Below are 22,536 nucleotides of genomic sequence, written 5' to 3'. Positions count from 1 at the left end.
ACTGTGCATACCCTTTGACCCAGCAGTGTTTCCACGAGGTTTATATATCTCAAAGAGATCTTAAAGAAGGGAAAGGGACCCACATGTGTAAAAATGTTTGTGGTAGCCCTTTCTATAGTGGCTAGAAACTAGAAGCTGAATGGATGTCCATCAATTGGAGAATGATTGAATAAGTTATGTTATATGAATGTTATTGTTCTGTAAGAAATGACAAACAGCATGATTTCAGAGAGGCCTGGAGAGACTTATATGAACTGATACTAAGTGAAATGAGCAGAACTAGGAGATCATACATGGCAACAAGAAGACTATATGACGATCAATTCTGATAGACGTGGCTCTCTTCAACAATGAGATGATTCAAACTAGTTCCAATTATTCAGTGATGAAGAGAACCAGCTATACCCAGAGAGAGAACTATGGGAACTGAGTGTGGACCACAACATAGCACCTTCACTCTTTTTGTTGTTGCTTTCTTGCATTTTATTGTGCTTTTTAAAAAAAAACTGGTTTGATTTTTCTTGTGCAGCACAATAATTATATAAATATGTATACATATATTAGATTTAACATATAGGGGACTACTTGCCCATATCAGGGAGAGTATGGGGGAAGGGAGGGAAAATTGGAACAAAATGTTTTGCAAGGATTAATGTTGAAAAATTGTCCACGCATATGTTTTAAAAAATAAAAAGCTTTAATTAAAAAGAAAAAGAAAAAGAAATGTTGAAACTATCTTTTACGTGTAATTGGAAAGAGAAAATACTGTTAAAAATTTTTTTAAAACCAATCATATCATAACTCATTCAGTCATTCCCCTATTGATGAGCATCCTCTCATTTCCAATTCTTTGCCATCACACCAAAAAAAATATATTATCTACACATGGGTGTGTACACACACACATACCTTTACATATAGGTCCTTCTTTTTATTTGCTGTCTTTGGAATGCAGACCTAGTCGTAGTATTGCTAGGCCAGAGTATGAGGTTTCTAGCCCTTTGGACAGAGTTTCAAATTGTTCCCCAGGATGGGTGGACCAATTGCTACATTAGCAGTTTCTTAAGTATACCGATTTTTCCCTTACCTCTCCAGTATTCCTCATCTCTGGTAGATATGAAATGGTACCTCAGATTTATTTTAATTTGCCCTTTTCATTTGACTTAAACTGCCTGTTTATATCTTTTGGCCATTTATCAATTAGGGAATGACTCATAAATTTGACTCAGTTTTATAGTCAGCATATATTTGAGAAATGAAATCTTTATGAAACTTCTGCAAAATAGTTTACATTATTTCATTGTCTGACACCTCCTCTTAACATAATGTATTTTCCCTAATTACTCTTTTAATTAGATCTAGTTTTGCTTTTTGCTCTGAGATCATGATTATTATTCCTGGTTTGTTTTTTTTTTTTTTTGGTTCAGCTGAAGCATATTAGGTTTTGTTCCACCCCTTTATTTTAATTATATTTTTTGGTATACAATATATACTGTTGGATTTTGGTTTCTTAATCCATTCTATTATCTACTTCCATTTTATGAGTGAGCTTATCTCATTCCCAGTTATTATGAATTTCCCTCTCTCACATTTTCTACATTTTTTCTTTTCTCTTTTTATACTGTCTCTCCTCAAAAGTCTATTTTGCTTCCAATCACTGCCTTCCTTAATCTGTCCTTTCTTTTATCATCCATCCCCTCTTTCTCTTACTTTCTTCTCCTAGTTCCTACTGGCTAAGTGACATTTCTTTACACTACTGAGTATTGAACCAATTCCAATGAGAGGCATTATCAGCTACTGCCTACCCCCATTTCCCCCTCCAATTGTAAAAGCTCTACCTTGTGCCCCTCTTTTATATGAGAAATTCCCATCCCCCATTTTCTATCCTCCCTTTTCCCAGTGTGTACTTTTCTCCTTCATTTTTTTTAGAGAGCATTCCAACACAATTGACTCACACCCATGCCCTTTGCCTACATAATAACAGCCTGAATAATAATATTCTTATAGGAGTTACATGTTTCATCTTTCCAGATAAGAAAGTACACAGTTGAACTTTACCTTGTGATCATGCTTTCATATTTACCTTTTCATGGTGCTCTTGAATCTTATGTTTGATTCTGTGTCAGATTTTCTATTCATTTCTGATCTTTTCATCAGGAATGTTTGAAAATCCTCTATTTCCTTAAATATTGAGTGTTTCCCCTAAAGAATTACATTGTTTTGCTAAGTAGGTGATTCTTGTTTGAAATCCTAACTCCTTGTTTTCTACTTTATCAGATTCCAAGTCCCCTACTCCTTTAATGTAAAAGGCACTAAATCTTGCATGATACTGATGGTGGCTCTACAATATCTGAATTTTCTTTCTGGCTGCTTAGAAGCATTTTCTCTTTGATGTTGGAGCTCTGAAATCTAGCTAAAGTATTTCTGAGAATTTTTATTTTGAAATTTCTTTTAGATGATAAGTTGATTCTTTCCATTTTTATTCTACTCTGGATCTAAACCACTAGGCTAATTTTCCTTGACAATTTCTTGAAATATGATTAGGCTCTTTGATATAAATGGCTTTCATACAGTCCAATAATTCTTAAATTCTCTCCTTGAACTATTTTCCATGTTGTTGTTTTTTTAATGAGATTATTTCATATTTTCTTTTTCCCCTTCATTCTTTTGATTTTGTTTTATTGTTTTTTGATGTCTCATAGAATTATCATATTTCACTTGCCTAAGGAATTATTTTTCCTCAGTTTTTGCACCTCCCTTTTCCATTTGGCCTATTCTGCTTTTAAAGGCATTCTCTTCAGTGGATTTTAGTGCCTCTTTTACTATTAGTCCAATTCTGTTTTTTGATTTTTTTTTCTTTGCAATTTTTCTTGAGCCTTTTACCAAGCTAGTGATTCTCTTGATACTTTTCTTACACCACACACTCACTTCTTTTCCCATTTTTTCCTCTATCACTCATCTCTTTGTTCAACTCTTCTAGGAATTCTTTTTGGGCTTAGGTTTGATTAGCTTTTCTTCTAACTGTTGTCTCCTTTTGATTTTGTTTCTTGGTCTTCCCTGCCACCATAACAACTTTTCCCTTTTTATTGTTCTTTGCTTATTTTCCAGCTATTTCTTGACTTTGAACTTTATGGTAAAAGTTGTGCTCTCCTCACTTGGGGGAGGGGAGGCACTGTTTCAAACTTCAGGCTTTCTTGTATTGCTGTTTTCAGAGCTAGAGTTTGGTGGGGTCTGTAAAGTTTTGGTGATTCCAAAGTGATATAATTCTGGAAGAGGTATGATCACTGCTCTTCTGGCCTATACTCTGATCTTTACCCAGGAAAGATCCTCAGTTCCCTGAAGTCACAAGCTCTAACAAGTTCTTTGCCTTGGAATTATAACCAGGGTCTCTGTGCACTTGCAACTGACCCCCAATGCAGCAGAGTTGACAATCAATGCCAGCTGTACCCAGTGCCAATAGAGATGCTATAATCTTTTTCTGATCAGTTGTCTGACCCCCTGAAAATCTCTGGACCGAGAGCTCTGAAGCTGCTCACAGTTGCTGCCACTACACATGTGACCTCCAGACAGGTTTCCACCCCCCAATCCTCCACCCCCAAGTTATAAGCTTCTCTTGCTGATGTTCTTTGTTTTCATAGGCTAGAAAAATGTCCCATGTTGAATTTTTCTTGGCTCTGCCATTTCAAAAAATTTAAGGTGTTATTCTAAAATTTTGTTAAAAAAAAAAAAAAAATTCACAGGACTCAAAAAACTAAAACTTGACCTTTTGACCCAGCAATGCCACTATTAGGATTATACCTCAAAATAAATAAAAAAGGAGGAAAAGACTTATATGTAAAAAAGTATAACAGTTCTTAGTGGTGGCAAAGAATGGGAAATTGAATTGGAGTTCTGGCATATGAACAAAATATAATTGAAGAAAGAAGGGAATAGCTTCAAAGAGAGACAAGATTTGTATGAAATGATGTAAAAAGTAGGTAGAATCAGGAAAAAAATTTATACAACAAAAAGAAAAACAACTCTGAAAGACTTAGGAATTCTGATCAATGCATTAATCAATCACAATGCAAGAGGCTTCTAGATGGTGCAGCAGATAAGACTGCCAGGTTTACAGTCAAAAAGATTCCTCCTCCTGAACTCAAGTGATGCCTCAGATATTTAATAGCTGTGTGACTCTGGACAAGTCACCAAACCATAATTATCTGTTTCCTAATCTGTAAAATGAACCGGATAAGGGAAGGCAAATCATTCCAATATTTTTGCCAAGAAAACCCCAAATAAGGTCACACAAGAGTGTGTGTCACACAAGAGTCACACAATTGAAAACAACTAAACACCTGCAACATTAACTATTGAAGATTATAAAGAAAGAAATCAAAATCTCTGCTCTCAAGGATCTTACTTTCTATTGAGAAAAGGGCATTTATATACAAAGTATATACAAAATGTGTAGTGTTAACTTGGATTTGTGACTTCTGTGATGCAGCAAACTTCCAACAAGATAACTCCCTTTTCCATGATAGCTAAGCAAGAACCCAGGAATTTATTGTTAGAAGGTGGTCTGGAGACACTGGTGACTTAAGTTATTTGCACAAGTTAAAATAGCTATTATATATGAAGAAGCAATACTTTTTCAGATATTCCAGAGTGAGACCTATTCACTCTGACACTGTCTCATTAAAAATACAAGGTAATTATTTTAACAAGCTGAGGGAATCAAAAAAGGTTTCAAGGCCTCTGTAGGTGCTTTCTGAACTTGAAGGAAATATGAGATTCTAAAATGAAAAAGTGAGGAAAGAGTACGTCCCGGGTACAAAGAGAGGAGGGATTGGGGTCATCATGTGCAAAGGTATAGAATAGGGGACAGAATGTTGTGTATGAAAAATGGCAAAGAGGCCATTTTTTTTCTTGGTAATAAGGGAAGATCATTATGTTAAATACATATTACTTATCTTTTTTTTGCTGAGGCAATGGGGATTAAGTGACTTGCCCATGGTCACACAGCTAGGAAGTATTAAGTGTCTGGGACCAGATTTGAACTCAGGTCCTCCTGACATTAGGGCTGGTTCTCTCTCTTCTATATATCTAAAACTGGGAAGTGAAGTGCCCTTTTGTTAAAAAAAAAAAAAAAAATTAAAAAACAAAAATGTTTTCCAGTACCTAAAGGTTTGTGACATAGAAAGATTAAATAAATTATGTTTGGCAAGAGTAGAATTAGGAACAAGGTGAAAGTTACTGGGACACATTTCAGTTTGATATAAGGAAAAACCTCAAAAATGACAACCATTCAAAATGAACTGCTTTGTGAAGTAGTAGGTGGCTGGCTCCTTACTAGATATTTCTAAGCAAAGACTAGATGGCTACGTGTATAGTCATGAGCAGATGGGATTTTTACTGAGGTACTAAAGGTCTTCAAATGATTCTTATCAGGAAAAATGAAGAAAAAGTAAATTCAATAAGATTGGAGGTGATTTGGGAGATATTTAATATCTCTTCAAATACACAAAGAAAGATAGTAGTTAAAGTGAGTTCCTGATGACTGCTTGGAAAAAATTAAATAAACTTTCAATATTGATTTCAGTCTAGAGTAGGTTTAGCAGAGTTCAAAAGCCAATTTCTAGAAACAAAAGAATCCCTTTGCCCAACAGGAAGAAACACAGGGGAGCCAATGGCAAGGAATAACACCTACCCAAGAGAGGAGTGCAGCTGCCCTGGTCTCATGAAGAGTCATAATGGTGATGTCAGATGATCAAGCCCCTGCGCCTGGAACTTAAAGAGAAAAACAGTAGCAGTTTAGGAGTTTGGAAAGCTGGATTGACATGCCATGTTAAAGAGAAAAGAATAACTTGTTTTTGTTTAAATCCCACAGCAATCTAAATTGTACCCACTGCTTAGGCCCAATCACGGCAACATACTGGGGAATACAACAAATTTCCCCATTTAGATTAGAGAAGTAGCTAGTGCTACCCCAAAGCATATTATCACTGACAACCTTCTAGAGAAGACTACTAGACCAAATTCAATGTTCATGCCCTGTCCAAGCACTAAAATACTTTGTATAAGATAACTTTTTAGGCTAGGCCTTTGTCATATTAAATGGTAACCTTCCCTGTAAGGAGAAGCTAGCTAGATTCTAAGGCTTCCCTGCAGGATCCTAAAATCCTTCCTGATTCACATAAACAGGTCTTCAGGGAAGGGTACTCTTCTCATATTAAGTTCTCGATACTATTACTTAGGGTGGAAGAAGGTCTTCTCAAATCTAAGTTACCTAGGATTTAGCGATAAAAGGGACATTTAGAATTTAACATTTATTTGATTCCTTTTAGATAAGAGTAATTTGCTAAAACGGGTAAATTTATATATGTTTCCTGCCTTCCTAGAATTTTAAAGTTTAAGACATGAATCAATACAGATAGCTACAACACAATCAATAATCCAATCCAATCAGCATTTATGTCAAATATGCAAGGTATATTAGATGTCAGATTTAGGTGTTAACACCTATATTAGATGTTTAATTGTTATATATAAAATTCAGTAAAATGGTTCTTGAGGATGTTCACATTTATAGTGCTTCAGAGTTTACAAAGTCACACACAACTCGCACCTGAATTGAGATCCTTGAATTTATTGACTTTTCTACAAAATCCTATCCAGACTCCATGTTATGTTATTGTTACAGTCCTAGAGATAAAATAGATTCACAGATTTGAGAAGAATAAACAAATTAAGGGAGAGTCTAAGTAAGTGACTGCCTGCCCTACAGAATAGGTTTGAGAATCAGAGATGTGAAACTATTTTATCAATCTAAGTTATTATTTACTAAGTCCTATTTACATAGCAAGATCTACTCATGATCATTAGGTAATATTTAAGTGATAGCTGGTCTACTCACGGGGTTAGTAAGATTTTGCTTGTATATAGAAGTCAGAATTTTGAGGAGAAATACTCGGGTCAGAGGCCAGACAAAAGTACTTTCTTGGCTCAGTTTGGGTTGCCCTTGTTTTTTGGCAAAAAGAGTAAGGCTAAATCTTTTCTCTGCTTACTCCCATCATGGGACAAGAGTCCAAACTCATTCTTCCTTCTTGAGACTAAACTTATCTTTGGATCATTCCCATCACATCTTAGGGACTTTTTTTTTTACTCCCCCATCAATCATTTCCTTTCCTGTTAACGAGACTAAAAGCCTAGGTCAAAAAGACATTTCAATTTCTACTCCTGCCACAGGAGTAAAGGGTAAAAGTTATATGTCATTTAAACTAAAAGGGATCTTAAGACATCACTATATATAACTACTAGTAACTATTTTGCTCAGGGTCACACTTCATTCCCTAGAACTGTGTTCTTAAACTACTTGTGGCCAAATGCTTTTGGACTTGAAATATAATGAAGAATTCTGTAGTAGCAGTTCACATTTACATGATACTTTAATGTTTATAAATTACTTTTCTCAACAACACAAACTTGTGGAATGGAAGTATGATTACTTATATTTAACAGATGAAAAAAGTGATGCTGACACTAATTGGCTTGTTCAAGTTTATGCTGCTATTAGTGCTGAAACCAAGGCTTAAAAAAACCCTGTTTCCTAACTGCCAGGTAAAGCATTTTTCCATTCCACTGTTTCCCCTCCAGATACTGGTCTTGGGAGCCTATTTTCCAAAATAGCCAGATTAAGGGGGTGAGGTCAGATGGAGAAATTCTGCATCAAATTATAGAAAATCAAGCCTATTTTCCCAAATTGATGCATATTTTATACTTAATATTTGAAGGAAAAATATTAACATGATCTTGCCAAAAAGCTGTATTCACATTTCATGAAATAAAAAGAATCCTGAAGACAATTCCAATAGACTTGGGATGGAAAATGCCATCTACATCCACAGACAGAACTATGGAAACTGAATGTGGATTGAAACATGGTATCTTCACTTTTTTTTCCCTTTCTCATGTTTTTTCCTCTTTTGGTCCGATTTTTCTTGCACAACATGACAAACATGGAAATATGCTTAAAAGAACTGCACATATTTAACCTATATCAGATTGCTTGTTGTTTTGGGGATGGGGGAAGTAATGAAACGAGAAAGAAAAATTTGGAACACAAAGTCTTTAAAAATTAATGTTAAAAACTTTCTTTACATGCATTTGTAAAAATAAAATACTATTGAGAAAAAAAAAAAAAAGGAAAGGAAATAAGAGAATCCCAAAGAATCATTGCCCTATAAAGAGTAGAAAACAGAATGGTAGACAGAAACTTGATTATAAAGGGCTGAAAAATAAAATGTATGGTCCAAGATGTCTAATTTGATAATATGAACTGTTTTTTAAAAATTACTATCATTTAAAGTAAGATACAACGTAATATAAATATTTATTAATTTATCAAGCCCTACATTTTGCTTCCAAGTATTAATTTCACAAAGATGGGGGAGGTATGTCTAAACAGTAGTTCATCTGAAAAAGATCTGAATGTTAAGGGACTCACTATATACTATTAAGCTCAATATGAATTAAAAGTACAACATGGCAGCCAAAAAAGCTAATGTAATTTCAATTTGCACTCTGAAAGAAATGGTGTATGGTGGCAGGGCTGTGAAATAATTAACATCACTAGAGGGGTTTCTTGTTCAGACATAGGCTTGACTAAATAGCTTCTGAGGTCCCTGCTACTCTTAGATTCTGGTTTTAGAATAAGAGCAGCTGGTTCAAGTCTTGGTTCTGTGATTAGCACTACTGTACCAGTATTTTATGATCTTGGTCAAGTCACAACATCTCTTACTAGATAATGTCAAATTCTAAAACCTATGAATCTGTAATAAAGTAGTTCTACCAATTGAGAATCTGAGGTCTATGTAGAAAAAAGTCTTAAGGTCTCTGGATACTGATCACTGATTCTTAAGGAATGAACAGAGTTTCCCTGTCTTCCCCACCCCACTCTTAAATATCATCTGGCAGCCATTATCTCCCCCTCAGAAGCTACTCTTGCTGGAAAAACCAATATGGTTTTGTTATATACACTACTCTCCCCTTATCCCGTCTTTCCCCTCAATCTGTCTGCACTTCAGAGGTTGTACCATCTGGCCTCTAGGTTATCTTCCTGCTCTTGATCTATGATCCTCTAATCTAAGGTATATATAGGAACATTCCTCACCTCTTGGAGTCAGCCATTGCACTGGGTTCTAAGTAAAACAGGATTAATGAAATATCCTAGAATGGTATAACCAGTCCTTCAGCTCAAGAAGAGTACTATGGCTTTAAAAAGACATTGGCTAGGAACCCAAGGGATTTCAGCCAGAGCTCCATCCTCTCCTCCCTCCCTCTGAAATCTGAGGAAGGCCCCACCCATAAGACACAGCCATGGTGATGGCGACACAGAAAAACAGGGTGATTCTCCTCACTCACAGAACCCGAGGCCATTTTAGAGATCTCAGACTAGCTCTGATACCACAATTCTGAATGATCTTCGACATTTGTTCCCACAGCTTTTTAATTCTTCCCATCTTTGATGCCTAAATGAAGACTAACAATGGTTCCTCTTTCCTTTGGACTTTTAAGGAAAGACCTAGTAGCCACTTCACATATCCAAAGTTGTGATAAAGCAACTAGACTCCTCCCCAGCAGGATCTACTCCCACATTTTTATATTTAACCCTCTCAGTACTAAAAGAGTGAAACCCTAAAAAACACACCTTCTCACCCACACCGTCAAAAGGGCTTCTTGACTTGAACCCTTCTCTGGGGCTCAATGAATTAACCAAAGTCAGTTACTGTATGGCTGTAGCTAATGCAAACCACATGTCCAGATGAAGGAAAATGAGACATCAGGATTAATGTTGACCACTCAGTATCCTTAATGGGAAGATCAAGGTCTTCTTGCCCAGGTAGCTAACAGATCCCTTGAAAATTGTTATTTATTTCCTTATGTCCTACTTAAACTGCAAGTTTACCTAGAGATAATGCCTAAAGCAGTAAACTTTGACATCACAGAGCAGTTGGCCAGGGTTCCCTTTCATTCCCTTTATATGTTCCTAATAATCTCCTTTCTCCAGGATGTAGTTGTCTACTCAGACATCACTTTAAGTTAGCTTCTCAAAGGGCTTTGAGGACAAAGAGATTTTCTAAATAAATCAAATACCTACTCCAGGTTCCTGAATAATCAGGACTGTCAATCACATCATTCAAGTGAGTAACACATTATCTGTTCTGAAGTACAAGATCCAGATATCCTGTCTCCAAAAAGAAGAGATTACCTCTAATGCAATTACCTGAAGAACAAGCCCCTTGCTCTCTTATTCCTGCGGCAACTTTAGAGCATTGTATATGAAGGTGGAGTGGGATTAGAGGGACAATATCAAGGTCTCCTCTTGTTAAAAACTCCACAGGAGCACAGATGACAAATCTGCCAGTACACAGAGGGAAACAAGAACTGCATGCTAACTTACTATTTCCTCTAAGGAAGAGGAAGGAGGAAAGAAAATAAACCTGTGTCTTATGTTAGAGGTTAGAAGTGCATGAAGAGGAAGAGACACCCAAGAAAGGAAAAAGAAGATAAAATGAGATTCTAATTTCTGGATAACACAAAGTTGACAGCTCTTTAGTCTGTAGGGTCTTGCTGAATTTTGGGAGTTAGGCAGTCAGGCCAAATGTCTTCTTAGAAGGGATCCCTGCCAGGAACCAGGCTTTCTGAAAAGATTTGGGCTCAGGTCCTCCCCTTTTATACACAGCCTAACCTTCTCTTTGAAGTTTGGCCCAAAGCCCAAAAGTCCTGGACAGCAGTGGAGAAGTTAGAATCTCAACTATTTTTTATGGTTCATCACTCTGTTTTCAAGCGTCTTGTCGGCCCTGTCCAGCCTGGAGAGAGCCACAAGACTTGAGGGAAGATATGAAATGGGCAGTCAATATACACCCTTTCTCTCATCGCTGGAGCGCAATCCCTTAGAAACCTTCTCCAGTCTTCACTCCCACCTGTCTTCTCTCAGCCTCTGCCCCACTCAAGTCAGCCTGCTACCCACTCTGGGAGACCATCACTTTTTTCTACCTCCAGGCCTCCCAAGGGATAAAGAACCTTCTCTAGGCTTGCTTCCGTAGCTCAACGCGCAGGCCGGCGCACACTTACACACAGACGTACACACACACCCTTCCCCAAACAAAAACTCGCTGACATTATAAGAGGGGCAAAGGGAAAAGCCCAGTCCCTCTGCCCCTGTACTCCAAAGAGCGCCAAGTCCCGGATGTGGCCAAGCCGAGCCAAGCCGCGCTCCTGGGCCTGCTTGTTTACTCGCTTCGCACCGCACGGCCCCCTTCCCCTCCCCCCTCTCCCCCGCCTCCCTCCTCCCCCGAAGCCGGATGGCGCAGCAAGCGCAGGGGGCGCAAAATCCACCCCACCCCCCTCCTTCCACGTTTGAACAAAAACCCCAGAGACAAAGTCTTCGTGCGAAGGGCCTTACCCGACTTCTAAAGCCGAAGGCTTCTGGGCCTTTTAATCCGCCATTAGCGTTTAAATCTTGGAAGGCAAAGAAAGACCGAAAGCAAGAAGAGGGAGGAAGAAGAAGAGGGAGGAGGGAGGAGGGAGGAGGGAGAAAGAAAAGTAACCCCACGCACAAAAGAAAAGTTGTTGGTTTTCTCCTCCGTGAGCCTGGCAGGAGCGAGGGGGTTGGCGGCGGGCCAGGCGTGCGTCACGGGCCGTAGTCTGCTCTCTTTAAAGGCGCAGCGAGCCCGGCTCCTCTCGCCGCCGGCGGGAGAGCCCTCCGCCCAGGCGCGCTCCTCCCAAGCGGGGGTGGGGAGGGGGGGTAGCCGCTGGGGGGGGAAGGGGGGGGCAGGCTGCGGGGGCGGGGGGCCTGCCTGAAGGGGAGGAGCTGCGGTCACATCCAGCTCTAGCCTAGACGCTCGAAACGCAATTTCTGAGGCCTGGCTGTCAGACCTGTTGTCGGATCCCAGAAATTCTCTCTCCAAATGTTTCTGGGCACCCCCCCTCCCAACCCTCTCCTCGGTGAGAGTTCGGCCAGCTCCCCCAGGCAGACCAGGGCTCCCACAAGGATTTGCTGAACCTTTAACATGGCCACGTAGCCTTCGATGGTACATCTTTTGTATTGCAGGGCACAGAGCCAAGGCAGGCTAAAAGGTCTTTTAATTGGGTCAGGTTCTTCCTGGTGCGGGGTCTTCTCTGTCTCTCTCTGTCTGTCTGTCTGTCTCTCTCTCTCTCACACACACACACACACACACACAGTCCGATGGTGCCACCAGCCTTTGAACATGGCTGCTATTCAAATCCATTCCCCAAAAGAATTCCCTCTACTCCATACCTTCGGCTTGACAAGGCCAAGTTCCAAACTGTCTGCTCCTCCCCCTGGCTACCCGAACAAAAAATGATTCTGGCCCCAGTATACAGGCTGCTGCTCTGCCGGACAAGCTACTATGGGCTATTGTCCAGTGTAGAATGGCTGACAAAACCCCAGCAGGGCTGCCAGAACCTAATCCCCCGTTCTGTTGTGCATCTGTGGGGAGGGGCAGGAAGAGACAAGGAACAGAAATAGGCACTAGGACCAAAACTGATTGCTTTCCCCCAGGTCTACGGGTCAATGCTCATCTCAGGTATAGCAGAAATAGAAACAGATCAGAGAGAATCCTATACAACATTCTATGGAGCAGGCTTGCCATCCCCATACCCAATGCAAAAGCTAAGAATCAGGGGAGTCTTTGCAACTACACCTAATTTTATTTCTGAAACATTATCTTGTACACTAATTGTAGCAGAAAGATCACTAGACTTAGGAAATCAGGAGGTCTGCATTTGAATCCTGTTCCCATATTTGCTAGTCTCAGTTTCCTCATCTAGAAAATGGAAATAACAACACCTGTATCAAGCACCTGAAAGGATTTTATGAAAATGAATTTTTTTTTCATTTTATGAAAACGAATTTTATGAAATCAAAGTGCTTTGTAAAACTTATAGCACTATAAAAATATAAATAATGTGCTATTATAGAAGTGTTAAGTACAACAGAGTGCTCCCAAACAAGCAAGTGTTTCCTTCTCTTTAACCATGTTTCAGAACACACTCTGAAACCAATCCGAGTGAATAGCAGCTTAGGTCTGGCATTCAAGACTTTTTACAATCTGACTATAATTTACTTCTTTTGCCAGCCAAATGCCTTTGGCTCCAGCCAATTCTGTCTATAAATTATCTACAATGAAAATCTTGGGGATTCCTGTTTCACAATATCCAATGAGCTTCCTATCACTAGTAATGTTCAAGCAGAAGTGAGGGAGTCTTATCTATACAGTAGGTAGAACTATATGACCCTTAAATACCCTGTTAACTATGAGAACTTAGAACTAGAAGAATGCTCTTCTTCCTCTCTTGTCTACTTGAACCTTACATTCAAATCCCAGGTGTGTTACTGATCTTGGACAATCAATTTTGCTTCTCTAAGCCTGTTAACTCTTTTATAAAATGAATTAAGCTTTAAGACCTACACACACTGGATTCTAAATGTCAACTCTGTGAAATCATCTCTTACTGTGCCACTGTACAGTTCCTCCTCTGAACAATTACTATCTGTATCATTCATATGGCATACCATCTATTTGCCTGATGTCAGTTACTGGTTTTTAAGTGTCTGTCCCCCCCAAAAAAAGCATAGAAGCTGTTTGAAGGTAGGGATGATGTCTCATACAGGATGATGTCTCATACAGGTCTGATCTAGATAAGGTCAGCAAAACAAACTGTTTTGCATTCATGTTAATATAACTAAGTCATCAATTTTAGATTTTTGGCTGGATCTGTAATGCTATGAAGTTTACAATTCATCAAGTATTTGTTAAGCTATTATGTGCCAGGCACTGTGTCAATTAGTATAGGTCAGTTGGAACAGATCTTAGTCTCTTTACAACTCACTACCTTGTGTAATTCTTAGCTATGTCTTTCCATTAACCCTCCATAACAGGAAAAAAAAATTAGAAATGCAAATTCCCTAAGTGATGCTGCTGAGATTAGCCTGGGAAACCTTCAAAAAATAGCCCATCAGAAAACAATTGCTGAATAAACTCATAGCAGTGCAGATAAACATTATGAGATATCCGTTTCCCATACCATACCACCTTTAAGATAGAGAAAACTGGAAAAACCCACCCATCAAGCCTCCAATAACCTATACCATAAATTCAAAGATATATATAAGGAATGGAAGGCAGAATAAACATTCATAATTCAGTTACCTAATTAAACTTCACTGGTTACCCATGCCCCTCCAACCTTTACCCCCGCCTCCTCCAGCTACCCTGTATTCCAAACAAATTAGATGATTTACTTCCTGGACCTGCCTAAAATGTTTCCACCTCTTGCTTTTGCTGGGTTTATTTCCTATTTCTGGTTTGCCTTACCTCCAAATTGCTACTTGCCAAGGTTATTATCCATTCTTCAAGATGCGGCTTATTAATAATAATTCCAAATTTTTATACTATTCACAGTATCATAGAATCTCAAAGTTGGAAGGGACCTTCAAGGGTTCAGATAGTACCTTTACAAGAATTTACTAAACAACTTTCCTGACAAGTGACTGTTCGGCTTTTGCTTGAAGATCTCCAATGAGAGCAAAGCCACCACTTCTCAAAGCAATCCTTTCCACTTTTGGGTAAATAGAATTGTTAGGAATTGTTTCATTATCTCAAGCCCATATTTCTAACTTCCTATCACAGAACAAATCTATTTCCTGTCCCAAAAACTTTCAAGTTGTTGAAGATAGGTTTCATGTCCTCTTTTAAAGCCCTCACTACAAAATATTCCCAGTTTTTTCAACCCGTTTTCATAAAACACAATCACAATGATCTTTAGTATCTTCCTTTCAGAAAGCCTGGTTCCTGGCAGGGAGCTCTTCCAAGAAGACATGTGGCCTGACTGCCTAATCCCCCAAATTCAGCAAGTCTAGAATTGAACACAATATTTTAGATGTGGTATGACCAGGGCATACTATAGCCTAGTTTTAGCCATCCTTGTTTCAGAAGCTAAATTTTGCTTAATGAAATTAAATTAGCTTTTGCAACTGTCATATTACACTACAGGTTCACTCATAAACTGGCAAATAACTAAAACTTCCAAATTTTTCAGCTGTACTATTGTATATATTATACAACTCTCTCATTATGAAGCAATAAAATTGGTAAATTCTGAATCTAAGTGTATGAATTTACCTTTACTCTCATTAAATTTCACCTTATTAGATTCAGCCCCATTTTATCCTGTCAGTATCCTTTTGAATCCTTTCAAAATATGTTATCCATTCCAGCTTTTTATTATTTATACATCTGATAAGCATTCCATTTTCACCTTTAGGCAAGTCATTCAAAGAATCAGAGAACTTGGGAGTTGAAAGAGACCTCAGTGGTCATGAAGTCTAACCCATCATACATGAAAGAAATCCCTATTACAGCATGCTTGACAAGTAGTTGGTATAGCCTCTGCCTGAAGATCTACAAAAAGAAAGAATTTACCATTCTTCTGAGGCAACCTAATCCACTTTTGACAATTCTAATCATTAGAAAGTTTTCCCTGACATCAGGCCTGAAATTTGCCTCTTTTTCACTTTAGCCATTGCTCCTGATTCTAACCTCTGGACCTTCTTTTATGTGATGGCCTTTCAAACATTTGTCTCACATTTCTCCAGTACAAATGTGTACAATACCTTCAGCTGATTCTTATATCACCGAATCAAGCCCTTCCCATCATGGTGTCCTATTCTGGATATTCTCCAGCTTACCAAAGTCTTTCTTAAAATCTAGTGTCCAAAAATGTAACATAATAGTGCAGATGAAGTCTGACAGGGGCAAAGCATGGATCAACTATGAATTTCCTATTCCTGAATGTCATGCTTTGCCTTTAGGCAGTTGAAATTTGAATTTGCTTTTTTAGTTGCCACATCATATTGCTGACTCATTAACTCAGCTTGCAGGTCACTAAAACTCTTTACAGAACAATTGCTATCTATAATCATGTCTCTTCCGTCCTATATTTGTGAAGTTATTTTTTAAACTTAACTGAATTTCATTTATTCCCTACTAAACCTTGTCTTAATAGATTCAGTCAAATGCTCTAGCCTAGCACGATCTTTTTTGCATCCTGACATTTTCTTCCAACATGCTAGCTTTTTCTTCTAAGCTTTATATCATCTGTAAATTTGGTACATGTGTGTAGAGGGCCGGAACTCTGGAGAAGTATACTTGAAACAAGGATACTTACAGCAAAGGTGTTAACTCAGTATGATTGATGAGATGATGGCTTTCTAGTTCACATATACTTAGTACTTACTGTGGTAATGTAATGGTGCTCTAGTTCAGACATATTCAGTATGCTGTAATTGTACTAAGGTGTATAAGGGCTGAGAGGACTAGAAATGAGACATTCCATCTTTGACCAGCCTCCTGGTGGCTGTCCTGCCTTCATCACTTCTCCACTAAACCCAGGACTTGGGCTGATCTCCCAAGGATAAAGCAGATTCATGAGGTACTCTATAGACTCCTAGCAAGCTGACACAGGCATCAACAACTACTTTTTGAATCTGGCTAATCAGTTCTGAAGCCATTTTACTGTAATATCATTTGTTCCAGAGATCTACTTAGATTTCTCTGTCTTCTCCACAAGAATATGAACTACTTTAATCAAAGGTAAATTATATCTAAGTAGCCTCTCTCATCTATTAGTTTAGTAATCCTGTCAAAATAGAAAATAAGAGTCTAGCATGATCTTTTCTGACAAAGCCATGCTGGCTCTTTGTAATCGCTGCTTCCTTTTCTAGATTCCTTAATGAACCGATACAAAATTTTCCCAGGAATAAAAGTCAAATTCACTGGCCTATAAATTGCATATTCTATTCTTTCCCTTTTTTGAAAAATCAAGACAACATCTGTCCTTCTCCAACTCTGTGATAGCTCTCATTTTCCATGATCTTTCACAGGGCCCAGCAATCACAACCACCAGTTCTTGCATTAACCAAGGATGTAATTCATCTAGGTCAAGATGACTTAAAATCATCAGGAAAACTAGATATTCTTATTTTTCAATTACTTACTTTGGAATATTAATTAGTCATTTTTCCCTTTCATTTTCAATGAAAAGTTAATTTGCTTTATCAGAGAAAACATTAGAAAAATAAAAACTGAGCAGTTTTTCCTTTGATCTGTTGTCAGTTATCAGTGGATCATCTACTCCAACTCTGTTGTCCTATCCCTTTTTTCTCGCAATGTAACTTTTAAAAAAATAACCTACCCTCTTTTTGTTGTCTTCACACCAGTCTCAGCTCTTTATGAGCTTGAGTTCTCTGGACACTATTTTTACTGAATTGCTATGCTCTTAAATTCATCTTATTTCCAATCTGCTTCTTTCCATGTTCTGTACATTCCTTTTTAAACTCTAAGTTGCTTGGTAAGTTCCATTTTTAAAATGTTAAATATTATGGTCAAGTATAGATCCTGAAGGCACACAGTTGCATACTTCAACCTGTTCTTGGATGCAACCAGCCATCAAAAAGTACTACTACCTAGTTCAGTAGCTTATAAAAGTACTCTGGGTTAATACTGAGTAAGGCAAAATACTGAAACTTTTATTTCAAATAAGAAATACACTAAGATTTACTAATATTTAATAAAAGGGTACTAATATTCTCAAGGGGTCCACATGTCAGAGAGCTATGTGTTAGGTATATCATGAGAGGTATGTAAAGGAAAGAGTAGAGGTGTATAATATAGCAATGATACCCCCCTCACTATGTTCACTTCAAAAATATAGTGATATTTGTGTTTTCCTTTTAAGTTGATTTATGGTAGATGGATTGCCTAATTTAAAATTTTTCATTTTAATTTAAAAATTCTCACAAAATGAACAAATGATTTTAAAAAGTTTTCTGCAAAGACACTAAAAATTGAAGATAATGTGAATGGTTGTGAACAAGAAAATGGAAGAGGTGACATTTTTCTCTTCTGGTATGAGGTAACTATCAGTCATACTACAGAGTTTAAAACAATGTCAGCCCCTAAAATCTGAAATTATTAAAGTTATTTGAAATGAGTTTATAACCAAAATCATTAATGAAGAACCTTACCCAAAGTCCACTTATGCTTTGAGGTAATAGCTAATGAAGGTATGAAACAATAAGGATCAGTAAATTTTAAAATTAAGCTCTTATGCTAAAACAAACAAAAAAACAAACAAATAATAATTTAACTTTTAAAGCTCTTAAACCTATACACTTAAAATGTGAAAACAGACTCTTGAACCTGTCTAAATTTTCCAGAGGTATAGTTTCAGTTGATTATAGACCTCTTTGGTAACAATATAAAAATGTGATACCTTTCAAATGGTTTGCAAGAGCATCTTGAAATCAAGACTGCAGGAAGTTTACTAGTCAAATTTTAACAAAAACTTTTGTTTGATTAAGATTGAAAATGAAGATCCAACAATATACTTCCCCATTTGGATCTAAGTATCTTTGTAAATTATCTTTTTAAACTATGACAGTCGTAAGATCACAGATTGAAATAAAATGAATTTGGAACCATATATTTAAATGACTATCACAAAGTGTCAAACCAAAATATTAAAAAGATGAAAAACATTACTCAAAGTAAAATATTAACATTTACATGTTAATAATCATTAATAAGTTTAATGAGTTCAAAATATTTTTTGAATTAGTAAATAAAAATTACTTTAAAATATTGTTTACATTATCTTTAGAAATATATGCATACTCAAACTTCTTATTGAAAGGATGAATGACCAAAAAAGTTTTAAGAACAGTTAGCCCATATTTCTTCATCTCAACTCCCAAAATACTATGAGAGACTTTGCAAAATACCTAGCTAATAATGTTATCAAAAAAGTAAACTGAGTTGGTCTAACATGACATCTTCTTGTTGTTGCTGACCCTTTATAACTATCACTTTCTTTCCAGACATTTACTAATATAATCTTCTTAATACTACATTCTAGAATTGTTAGAAATTTAAAGTACTGTTTAAAGATGCTGACCAGAAACTCAGATCCAACGATTGATACCAGGAGTTTTCTCACAATTGTCATTATAATCCAGAGATAAATGGCTGCAAAAAAAGGAAGGTAGTACCCGTGACAATAACAAAATATGGAAAGGGGATAGGTTATGAGGAAAAGATAATTGAGTTCAATTTTAAACATGTTGAATTTGAGATGCCTGTGAACATACAGTTCAAAATGTCAAATTTTGAAGTCTTCCAGAGAGAAAGCTGGAGCAACTACCATCATTCTAAAAAGTGAGATAGGACTATTGCTCAGGAAAGAAACCATATCTAATGTATGTAGATCTGGGAGTAATACACATGACATGATAGATATTACATAGACAAACACAGGCAAACAGACAGGCAGACAGGCAGATGTAATAACTGAACCCATTAAAGTTGATGAAGTCACCAGGAAAAAGAGTGTAGAGAGAAGAGGGCCCAGAAGAGGGCCTTGAGGAATACATCTATAGATAGGCAGTAAGATATAGTCATATCTTATGACAAGAAAGAAGAGTCAAAAAGAATGAGTACGTAGAAAAGACAATCAAAAAAGATTAGTGTCATAAAAATCCATAACAGGCAGAGGATCTAAGAAGAGATGAACAGTGTTAAAATGCTGCAGAAGGGTCAATAAGGCTTGAGAAACTACCATTGGATTTGGCAATTATGAAATCACAGGAAACTTTGAAAACTGTTTCAGTTAAGTGATAAGGTCAGAAACTAGACAGTAAAAGGTTGAGGAATGATATAGTAAAGGCAAAAAAAAATGTAAATAGCCTTTTCTGCCATTCTGTCTGTGGGGAAAAAAAAGATATATAAGATGATAGCTTAGATGTATTATCAGGGGCAACCAAAGGATATTTTTTAAAGACTAAGAAAAACTGGGGAGATTCAGATAGGAAAGAAGAGATACTCAAGATTAGAGAAAGAAATGGAATGATTGTGGAGGTAATCTTCCAGAATGAATGGGATCAAGTTAATGAATAGAGAATGACAGAACTCTCTCAAGGTGACCTTAGAAGAAAGAATGGTATAAAAGAATAGGCATTGGCTAAGGAAAAGGTGGGGCACAATACTTCTATTATTTCAGAAACACATCAAGAGTTTATTTACCAACTACCTCTGCCTCTTTCCCAAGAGGGCAGCCTAATGAGGCAGTGTTTGTTAGACTGAGGATTCTTAAGGGAGAAATGCAGAGTAAATACAAAATACAGACTTCCTTAGATCCACCACTCCACTCACTTTTCCCTCTTAAAAGGTCTTTCAAACACTTAGTGAAACAGATGACATTTCTACCATCTCTTTACAAAAGTGGGAGACTGTGCCCTTGGCCTGGATTCAGGAAGACTGGTGGTCAAAAAAATCCAGCTTCAGACCCTACTAGCTATGATTCTGAACAAGGCACTTAACTTTTGTTGGCTTCAGTTTCCTCAATTGTAAAAAGCATCGACTCCACATGGTTCTTGTATTGATCCTTAATATAAAGATGATATTATTCCATGACAAAATAGGAATAAGTATTTGCTTAATCCTTTTCCATATCTTTATTCCTTATGAAACATTATTTATATCAGGCTTTTTTGAGTGTTGGTTAGGTTTGTTTTCTCCTTTTTGTCTGTATTATAAGAAATGGTTCTTGAGGAGGAGAAAATGGGAATGGATACATTAGAAAATGCAAGTGATCAAAAACGAAAGATATTAATAAAATGTACTTGTTTTTAAACAGTTACCAGGCTCAGCAGGGCATACTGCCCCTTCTCAAGACAGTGATATGTATTAAGGCTACCTCCAACAAAAATTCAACCTTTCTGCCTTTGTGACATCCCCAATAGATAAGATGCAATCAAAAAGACCATTATGGATCACAGAACATTCCACTTGGACTTCTATGTATCCCCAGAGGAAGACTCTACAAAATATAATTAGGAAAATTCCAAAGTGAAATCTGTTATGATGGCAAGAGTCTTCAACATAAGCTGAACCTATGAGATCTATAGTATGTTGTAAAAGCTGAATACAAATGTAATGTGCCACTTCTACATCTCTGGAAGCTGTATTCATTCTTGGGCCTTTGAAACATGGTACCTTTCATGATGATGATAATGAAGGTTTATTGAGGAGAGAGTTTTTTTTTCCCCCTAATTTTATTTTAGCCAGCTGAACTCTAATATTCCCCTCCAAACAATTTTAAAATAATGCCTCAAATAAAATTTTGGTGTAACAAAGCTAACAAAAAGGTGGGGTGAGACATTTTATGGCCTAAAAACATTTAGGAAGTTGGAAGGAGAAATCTGTAATGGAGAAATGGAGGTTTATCCAGAGCCCACACATAATAGTGGCACCAGAGATGGTAAATGGACTGGACAATTAGTTAAAAGATTACAGGGAATCCTTTGTTGGTCCTGGGTAAAGCTGACACTGATCAGCAACTCTATTGCCTGTATGTAGTCCTAGGTTTCAGATCCAGGATGGATAAGAATACTGGTGATCAGAGGCCCTGGTCACAGTTCCAAGGCAAAGAGAAGGGCCAGTGTGTGCAGCTGGAAGGGATCAGGGGTCCTTCCCGCGTATTATCATTGTTCAATCATTTCAGTCATGTCTTCATGACTCCATTTGAAGTTTTCTTGACAAAAATACTAAAGTAGTTTTTACAGCTCATTTTACAGATGAAGAAATTGAGGCGAGCAGAGAAAAGTGACTTGTCCACGGTCATACAATAAGTGTCTTGAGGCTGAATTTGAACTCAGGATTTCCTAACTCCAAGGCCAGCACTCTATCCATTGTATTACTTAGTTGCCCTTTCTTGGTAAAGACAAGAGAGCAAAACAGAAAAGAAGTGGCCATACCTTTCCCAGAATCACACCAGTTTGGGAGCACTAAAATTGGCAGACTTTCCCTCCAAAAAAACTACCTCTGAAAACAGCATCATGAAAAACCATGAAGCTTGGGATAATGCATCCCCTCCCTCCAGGTGAGCAGAGCCCAATTTTACATGAATCAATTTCAAAATCAAGAAATAGACTAGAAGAATGAGCAAATAAGAACATTTTGATCATAAAAAGATACCATGGTAGCCAGGAAGTCCAAGACATAAGCTCAGAAGGTAACAATATAAAAACAAACCAAAAAAACCTCAAAGAAAAATGTAATTTGACCCATCTAATAAGAATTCTGGGAAGAGTTATAGAATGAAATGAGTGTTCAGAAAGAAAATATTTCAAGCAGCCAGGAAAAAAATTTCAAATATCATGGAACTACCATGAGGATCATACAAGAGTTAATGACTTCTACATTAAAGGAGTAGAGGGCTTGGAATATGATGTACTAGAAGACAAGGAGCTAAGATTTCAATCAAGTATCACCTACCCAGCAAAACAGAATGTAATCTTTCAAGGAGAAAAAGTGGATATTTAAGGAAGCAGAGGACTTTCAAGCTTTCCTGATGAAAAGGCCAGAAGTAAATAAGAAATCTGACACAAAAATCAAACACAGGATTCAAGAAAAA

General features: G+C 37.3%; 1 protein-coding gene across 3 annotated transcripts in view; it reads right to left on the bottom strand.

Moving 5' to 3' along the window:
- The window catches only part of NUMA1 (nuclear mitotic apparatus protein 1), a 90,123-nt gene that overhangs the window by 50,591 nt on the left and 16,996 nt on the right, over positions 1 to 22,536 (bottom strand). For 2 of the 3 annotated variants that reach the window (XM_051987444.1, XM_051987446.1), the window contains exons 1-2: positions 11,447 to 11,700; positions 5,690 to 5,769 (exon numbers count right to left, since the gene is read on the bottom strand). In XM_051987444.1, coding sequence (XP_051843404.1) covers positions 5,690 to 5,731 — 42 coding nt within the window. In that variant the 5' untranslated portion in view covers positions 5,732 to 5,769; positions 11,447 to 11,700. Of the gene's footprint in view, positions 1 to 5,689; positions 5,770 to 11,446; positions 11,701 to 22,536 lie in introns of those variants that run through there. The other variant, XM_051987445.1, reaches the window with a different exon arrangement.

This window comes from Antechinus flavipes, chromosome 3 (genome assembly GCF_016432865.1).
Source record: "Antechinus flavipes isolate AdamAnt ecotype Samford, QLD, Australia chromosome 3, AdamAnt_v2, whole genome shotgun sequence".
NCBI classification, from domain to species: Eukaryota; Metazoa; Chordata; class Mammalia; order Dasyuromorphia; family Dasyuridae; genus Antechinus; species Antechinus flavipes.
The sequence above is the reverse complement of the archived record's forward strand: the minus strand, read 5'-3'. Positions and strand labels throughout refer to the sequence as shown.